Source organism: Bufo bufo, chromosome 3 (genome assembly GCF_905171765.1).
Source record: "Bufo bufo chromosome 3, aBufBuf1.1, whole genome shotgun sequence".
In the NCBI taxonomy this organism is placed as follows: domain Eukaryota; kingdom Metazoa; phylum Chordata; class Amphibia; order Anura; family Bufonidae; genus Bufo; species Bufo bufo.
The window spans coordinates 445103613-445112512 of record NC_053391.1 but is presented as its reverse complement, the minus strand read 5'-3'; the positions used below and the strand labels follow the sequence as shown (position 1 = coordinate 445112512).

The window sequence follows — 8900 nt, the reverse complement described above, 5'->3', positions numbered from 1 at the left end:
AAACAGCAGCTATCACAACTTCCAGGCCAGTTCAAAGAGGTTCGGCAGTACCCTTTTCAAGCAGCCCGCAATCTAAAAAGTCAAGGAACTAGAGTTTAATGATAGTTAAAAGAGTATCTCCCATGGCCATAAAATGGTTTAAAAAACAAAGCTTGCTTGTTCTCACCTCGTTGCTGCCGCATCTTCATGCCACGTCTCCACTGTGCTCCAATTCCTGCTCCTGTCTCATGGCTGGAATATAGCCTAGCCAATCACTAGCTGCAGCAATGACCCACCTCAGCCAGGATTTCCTGCCATATTGAGAAGCAGGAGATGGAGCACTGCATGGACCTTGCATTGTTGGAGCAGCACTGTTGAGGTGTCAGCAAGTTTATTTTATTACCAATATAGACATGGAAATAATTTTTTTGTAGTGGAATAAGCCTTTAAGACCAATAAACTCTACAATTCCTTTCCTTCCTGGGTTGTATCCATTATGACTGCTTGAGATGGGTAGCGCTAAGCCTGTGCCTTTTTCTTCTTGACCTATCTGTGTGGTTTTAGGCCACCTGTATATCTTTAGAGACCCAAGCACAGGTGGCTGCACGCTCAGTGATTATGCAAGATGCATATGCTGGTTGTTGTGTCTACCATTCACATAGGTGAGCAAGGTTACACCTGGCTTTTTCACCTGTCTTTGTATGTTTGCACCATTGTTGCTGCACACGGTCTTAAGAGGTTCTCTCTCTCTCTGTATTTTTAGGTTTCCCTCGAAATATCACATTTCTGGACACTTGTGGTTATGATTTTTTGCACTGAAAGGAAATTATGCGGTTAGAAGAAAGGGTCTTCTTTATCCAGAAACAGTACCTTGTTTGTCCATGGGTTGTGTCTGATGTTACAGATCAGATCCATTCAAGTGAATGAGACTGGGAAGCACTACAAGACATCGCTCATGACAGTAGTGCCACTGTTTCTTATGTCATGCAACTTCTTTCAATCCATTTTGGTGGTCCTTCACTTTACAATGCCCCTACTTTATAATTATTTATTTTAACATTAGTCTTTACCAGACCACCGTAAAGGATAATAAAGAAAAAGACATCAGCAATTGACAATTTTATTGGTACTGTGGAGGTTGTGCATCCGCAATTCCCATGGGGGGTTTCAGAGATGGGTGGCTTGATATTGCATTTTAATGTAATTTTTCATGTGTCTCAAAGGCTGGACTAGATTTTGCAACTTTAGAGGCATCTATAAGAATGTCTTCAGCCATATATTGCATGCAGGAGATGTACAGTTGTTGCAGCGTGACACTTTTAGACTTGACATAGTTGCTCTCCAATAGAACTAAGGGGTCCTAAGTAATCATGGGATTAATGTACACCTTTCCCCATACACTTCTATTAAGCTGCGATTCAAGCAGATAAATGTTGTGCTGGGAATGCTAAGTAGAAATCTAGCACTAGTCATGGGTATCAACAATTTTGGTCTTTGGAGCAATGGTTTGGAAGAAAAAACATGGTTATTCCACAACACACACCACCAATCCACAAGGGGGTGATAACTATAATGTATGATCACCAGGAGTCCATCTGCTACCACTAGAGAGTGCCACTATGCTGTCTTCAGCAGTCTCATAGACTTTGAATCAGGATGCATGCCTGATCTCCACTCTATTCAAATACATCTGGAATGGAGATAAGCAAATTTCAATTCACTTAAAATTCAATTTGGGTTAAAATAGACCAAATAAATTTCATCTAAGACACACACACTCTCTCTCTCTCTCTCTCTCTCTCTCTCCTTCTCTCTCTATTATCCCAAAGAACTTCACAAAACATTTGAATCATTCAAACCTAAACTTATTGGAATATTTGGGCCAATTTCTAAAATTTTAGAACCAATTTGCTCATCAGGACACCTTGTAGAGATGATGTGGGTCCAAGTTGTCAGACCTTTAGCCCTCTAGTGATCATACACTTATCACCTATCCTGTGGGATAGTTCCTTTAATAGACCACTATATTACTACAAGGTTAGTAACAAGTTTAGGTCAGATGAATGCTTCATGAAGCTTGTGCTTTTATTAAAAGGTGAATGGCATCATAATAAATAGATGAGGGAAGTCGTGACTATAGTATACCTGGAGTGTGAACTAATTGCATTTCACTGTGTGATCAAAATTGAAAACATTTTCATTTTCTCATGAAAGGCAAATTGATTGCTGTACAGACATGATGTACTCTCTGGGTGGAGTTACACTATAGAGATGTAAAATTATATCTCATAATAGATTTGCTTGTAACTTCGGACCCTTGAAAAGGTATTTCAGTCATATGCTCAAAGTGGCCTCCATTTCAGTAGACAGATGTTGTACCCTGGGATAGATCATTTTCATGTGGTTGTTTGTCAGTGCTACTTCACTATAGCATGAAATAAAGTCCTTGAAGTGTCATCCCCATGTCTTCACTTCTATCGCCGGTTGCTGTCATGTATTAAACTCCTTGGACCATATGTTCTTTTTGTGGTGCTATAAACTGATTGGCTTGTCGGGCAAGTCGTTTTGTGCAATGATAATGAATGACTGACTATAAATGGAGTGGTTTCGGCTCACTTTTACTGAACTTACTCTAATACTTTTCTGAGCAGAGCAGTGCCAGAATGTTACTTGCCTCAGATCTTACCACAACTTCTGCTACTTGGGCACTGTCCTTTATTCTACTGCAGAGTAAGTACTCACCTCACTGGTGCTTATTCTACTCTATAGGATAAAATATTTGTACAATGTGGCATATTTGTGGCAATTTTATTCTCCCTGCTAGTAATCTATCTTGACATTGCAGACACGTCTATCATTGTGTTCCTTTGAGTATCATTTACTAGTGAAATCACAAATGGTCCAGAAGCTGTAGTGATGGTGCCACTATGCCTAGAGCAATGCTTACCAACAGTGTAAGACATTAAAGGACATATGGTTTCCTAAACACCAGGTTAATTGCAGGTTCTCTTAGTTAAGTAACAGTTGCTCAAAGACCTTTGTGTTTTTCAATTGCTAAGTTTTTATGTGGGTGGAAAAGAGGCAGAGCTGCCAGATCCCTCACCTCACCAGTCAGAGACAATAAAAGGAAATAAATGCTTATGTTCAAACCCCAAAATTCTATTGACTTGAGTGGATAAATGCCTGCACTGCCTTCTATCCAGGATTTGTATCTTCTTTCTGTAAATTGCTTGTGTAAGTATTTTTGAGCAGCAGGTCATGGGGATGTTGCATTTATTTCAGCTATTATATGTATAATATATAGTCTAAGTATATCTATGGGATAGTAATAATGCAAAATATGATTAGATAAATATATAATGGGACTAGATTTAGTAGTATTGCTTTCTATAAAGACATAAGCCTTTATGACTGACAGGTTGGCACTTGGAGGAGGGCACATTTGTTCTTTATATAGAAAGTTAGTGAAATCTGTCTTCACTCCCTTTATTGCCAAAAGCGTTTATACTGGAACTCAAGACAGTGTATATGTTTGGGGGAAAATTTGTATTACTTTATTCTACACATTTTAGGCTAAAAATCATTTTTAGTTGGTCTTTATTAAAAATGTTCAACAGTTTTTCTTCTGCAGCTTTCAGTTTCAGTGCATTTGTAGACTAGCAGGCTCTCTGCTTTTCACGGAACCCATCAGATAACTTCTCTTTTGGCTCAACCTGTAGCCGTTATCTCTGAACTCCTGACAGGTCCTATACACTCATTTAAGCTAAATTCTCATGAAACTGATAAGAATTTAACTGAAATGAGTGTTTATGAGCTGTCAGTTCTGAGATAAGGGCTAGAGAGCAAGCCTGCAGAATTCTTGATAGATTCAGATTGTAGGTCTACAAATGCACTGAAACTGAAGGCTGTAAAAGAAAAACTGTTTAAAATTTTTAATAAAGACCAATAAAAAAAAAAATTTGCCCAAAATGAGTAGAATGAAATAATAAAAAATCCCTCAAGGTGTCCAAAGCCTTTAATTCTTAAGCTGCAGATTTAATGCAGATAATTCAATATATATGTTTTATCATGTGTGCCTAAAGGAATAAGTTTTCTTAATTTTAAATGTTGACCAATGAGCATAATGTAGTTTTATGATGTAAAAATATTTTATGCCTATTGTTAGCAACTGTATTATATGACTTAGGGTCGATTCACACGTCCGTAGCGTGTTTTGTGGATCCGCGGATCCGCAAAACCTGGACACCGGCAATGTGCGTTCCACATTTTGTGGACTGTACATCGCCGGCACTAATAGAATATGCCTATTCTTGTCCGCAATTGCGGACAAGAATAGGACATGTTCTATTTTTTTGGGAACGGAATTGCGGACCGCAATTCCGTATCCGGGCAGCACATCGTGCGGCCCCATAGAAATGAATGGGTCTGCAATTCCGTTCCGCAAAATGCGGAACAAAATTGCGGACGTGTGAATGGGGCCTTATAGTCTAATATCTGAAGATAAACACAAAATTAAGAGAGTTTAGTAGCTACAAATTGTCAAATTCACATAAAAAGGGCATATATTATATACTTTTCTTGTGAAAAAATTAAATAGCGAATTATTATTATTATTATTATTGTCCATGTATTGTACTGCAAATACAGGCTGTCCTAATCAGGTGACAACTTTTATAATAGCCTTTGCCTACGTCTAAGGCTACTTTGACACTCGCGTTTTGGCTTTCCGTTTGTGAGATCCGTTCAGGGTTCTCACAAGCGGTCCAAAACGGATCAGTTTGGCCCTAATGCATTCTGAATGGAAAAGGATCCGCTCAGAATGCATCAGTTTGCCTCCGTTCCGTCTCCATTCCGCTTTGGAGGCGGACACCAAAACGCTGCTTGCAGCGTTTTGGTGTCCGTCTGACGAAACTGAACCAAACGGATCCGTTCTGACACACAATCGGGCACAATAGAAAACGGATCCGTCCTCCATTGACTTTGAATGGTGTTCAATGTTAAAGATAATACAAATGGATCTGTTCTGAACGGATGCAGACGGTTGTATTATCTGAACGGATCCGTCTGTGCAGATCCATGACGGATCCGCACCAAACGCAAGTGTGAAAGTAGCCTTAGAAAGAGGCCTTCATCCATGAATTTCTTCTGCAGGGAAAGCAAGGTTTTTAAATTCCTGCAACTTCTAATTGCATAGACAGCAATTCCCAGAATAAGATTATGTTATGTGATTGCCCTAATGATCTCTAAAGAACGTCATATAATATGCAGGAATATGTTAATTCATTCACATATGTTACCTTTATTGTCGAGGTTTATTCTTACATATTTATAAAAGCTCTTAATACTGAGCTACACAAGTGATTTCAGGTCCTAGGTCGTATTTATTAAAGCATTACCTAAGGTAAAAAGCCAGTATTCTTCAAAGGAATCAAGAAAAATATTCCCACTGCCAAATCAATTTACTGGCAGTGTACAGTATATTCTCTGATCTCTTATCATTTTTGACATTTGTGTTGAACGTTCTGAGAAAGCTAACCCAAGGCACAAAGGAGGGTGCACCTAGGCACAGAGCAGTGTCTCTTCTGCACATACACCCTGCTGGGCACAGACTTACACAGTCATGAAACAGGTAAACCTACTGCGCACTTGTAATAACCATCACCTTTTAATAAGTTTGGTGCAGATCACTCCAGTGATATTTTTTTATTTTGACTGACCTAACTAGACTAGACTGGCTGAACGAAGGGGGTCTGACACCTTCCCCCCCCAAATGATCAGCTGTTTGGCAATGGTTCTGGTGCCAGAAACAGACAACTCCATCTACTTTACAATTTGAGAGATAATAAAATGTAATCGAGTGCGTAGAGTTTTTGTGGTCATCAAGCTACTGTGTGAGTTTGGGCTAATAAAGGCACACATATTGCTTCGTCCTAGGCAATAAAGGAACATGGAGGGAGGAGCTTGGCCTATTTTGGTGCAACTGTAAGGGTGCAAACACATCGTCAGGTTTACTGATGCAGTTTTGAAGCCAGAACCAGAAGTGAGTTCAAAAAAGAGGGAAAGTCATATCTGTCCACTCCTGATTTTGGCTTACAAACCTGACCATGTGGCTTTACCCTTAAAGATGCAGAGAAGAATACCCTTAGGCTGAGTCCCAGGCAACTGTTTATCATGCAGATGTGACTTTCAGCTTTAGTAGTAAACTCAACAAATGTTGCTAATTGGTGGTGATGAGTGGTGACATGAGACAAATCAGGGTCCTGCCTTGTAAGTGACCCATCTATTAATACTTGTTCATGACTTTCCTACACTGCTTATCCTTACCCAAGCTTGTACTCAAACAGCACTATTGTATCAGTGGTGCCGATCACCAACTAGTAAGAAGTTGATTGGTAGCATAAGAAAGGGTAAACATTAGATGGTGGGTACAAGTAGAGCATTTATGTCAACATCAATGTCATGTGAGAAGATGTCAGTGGCTACAAAGCTACATGTAAACGATTAGTGTAATTACTTCTATAGTCAGGAAACAGACAGACAGATTATGCAGGTACCCTGTCAGTGATGGCACGATGAGAAGTATCTTCGTTACAATGTTCTATTCTTTAAGAAGCGGTAGTCTTATCAGAACATAGAATGCCTGCAGGCACACTGAGCAGTCGTGGCTAGACGCGTGGGTTGCACTTGCCTCTTAGCTATTACTGATACGCACCTGGAATTTACCTTATGCCTCAAGGGTGTTCTTTTTGTCACCACAACTTCCTGCCTTGGTGCTTTGGTCCTAATCCAAAAATCTGGCTATTAGTGTAGATATACATGGTATAGGTTTACATAGTAGTTACCCCCCACACTGCCTACATAAATCAGAGATTGCTAAGGCTCATTATCTGTGTATCACTGCAGGCTACTATATAAGTAATGCCGGATGTGATTGGTGTGTCAGTTCCATAGGTAACAGTAGTGCCCGGGAAGTGCTGTATATTCTGAGATACATTGACTTTTTGTATTTAACCAGATTTCTAGCACTGTCAGGACTTGTTGAGGGTAGATCAGAAGCACACAGGCAGTTAGCAGGGTTACATAACACTAAAGCACAAATTTATTCTCTTTTGTCTTTTTGTAGTGCATGTGTTAAGCAAATATCTGTTAATTACACACCTTTGGCTCTGTCTCAATATAATCAACCTTAGGTGGGTACGGACATTAGCCTGATTAAACACCCTTCGCAGCGTCTGTCAAATAAGTGCACAATTTACATTTTGATGAAGGGAAGACTATAAAAAAAAAAAAGGGAGAAAAAATTGATAGGAAGCTTGGAATTGGCTTCTCTTGCCCTTTGTCAATCCAAGAGTAATTTCTTTTCAACAAGTTGGCTTACCGAACTGTTTAATGTTACCTTATCTACCTGTCGTAACTAGTTTCATAGCTCAAAGCAAGATGGAAGGAAATTCATTCTAGCAAAGTGTCGGTTGAAGTCAAACTATAGTCAGAATGCAAGTTGATCCCACATGAAAGGCAGCTCGGAAGGATAATGTCAGTAAATGTTTGATTTTAACTCGAATATTTATTAGATCCATTACGGCCATCATCATACAAACTGCTAAATAAGGCTACTTTCACACTCGCGTTTCGGGCGGATCCGTCATGGATATGCAAAAATGAATTCGTTACAATAATACAACCACATGCATCCGTCATGAACGGATCCGTTTGTATTATCTGTAATATAGCCAAGACGGATCCGTCATGAACTCCATTGAAAGTCAATAGGAGACAGATTCGTTTTCTACCTGTTTGGCTCAGTTTCATCAAGCGGACAGCAAAACGCTGCAGGCAGCGTTTTGGTGTCCGCCTCCAGAGCGGAATGGAGATGGATTAGAGGCAAACTGATGCATTCTGATCCGTTTTGGACCGCTTGTGAGAGCCCATGACGGATCTCACAAACGGAAAGCCAAAACGCGAGTGTGAAAGTAGCCTAAATCATTTCTGGTGCAGCGTCGCAGTTCACTTTCCTTCAACAGAAATAGACAAATGTATGTAAGAGGCACACTGCATAACACTCTGCATAAATATGCTAATTGCCAAATGCTTTCAAATGTAAAATTTTAGATAAAAATTGGAAAATGTTATCATCACCAAGAAATTGTTCCTTATTAGGTAATAAAATCTATTTTTTTTTTTTAAAGGTGTGGCACATCATAGCTGTAATATGAACAAACAAGGTGACAGAAAATTGACCCGTATAGTCCCATTTCTGATGGTATGTATAACATGCTTATATAACACAATGAAATCTTAAAGGGGTTGTCTCATGACAGACAATGGGGGCATATCGCTATATCAAGAACAGAGCCCCAAAAGTGGCTTGGCTATTTCCACCGAGCCCATAGAAGTGAATGGGAGCGGTGGCCAGTCATGCGCGGTGCGCTCCCTTTCACTTCTATGTGGAGTCGGCTTGGTGGTGGCCGGACCGGTGTCCTCCAGCCACCACCTCGCAGGGATCCGTTCTCGATATAGCGGTGGGACCTGCACCTATAAGACAATGGGGGCATATCCTAGCATAATGCCCCCATTGTCTATGATGAGACAACCCCAGTGTATTCTGCAGGTGTGAGTTTTAGTTGCCTAGCAATCACTTGACTTCCTTCTCTCGGTGACCACAGTTTGAATCCGTGTAAACACATGCGTAAAGGTGGTCACGGGAAGTGCTATCTGCTACAGTACTTCATTACAGCTTTATGATAATCAAGTCTGTATAGATCCTTCTCACACATTAAACATGAGGATGTAGTATATATTAGGGAATATGAAGAAGATTAAAGGGTTTATGCTATATGTCTATGTCTATATCTTTCACTTATAAACCTTTGCTTGATCAACAGAAGTAGAAGCCACAATTCTGTTATAAGATTCTCTGGATT

General features: G+C 39.9%; 1 protein-coding gene across 1 annotated transcript in view; it reads left to right on the top strand.

The window, feature by feature from the left end:
• Positions 1–2555: 2555 nt before the first annotated feature.
• The window catches only part of EDAR (ectodysplasin A receptor), a 53332-nt gene continuing 46987 nt past the window's right edge, over positions 2556–8900 (top strand). Inside the window, 2 exon segments of the mRNA XM_040425073.1 lie at positions 2556–2709; positions 8166–8239. Of these exon segments, the coding sequence (XP_040281007.1) occupies positions 2643–2709; positions 8166–8239 (141 nt within the window). The 5' untranslated portion in view covers positions 2556–2642.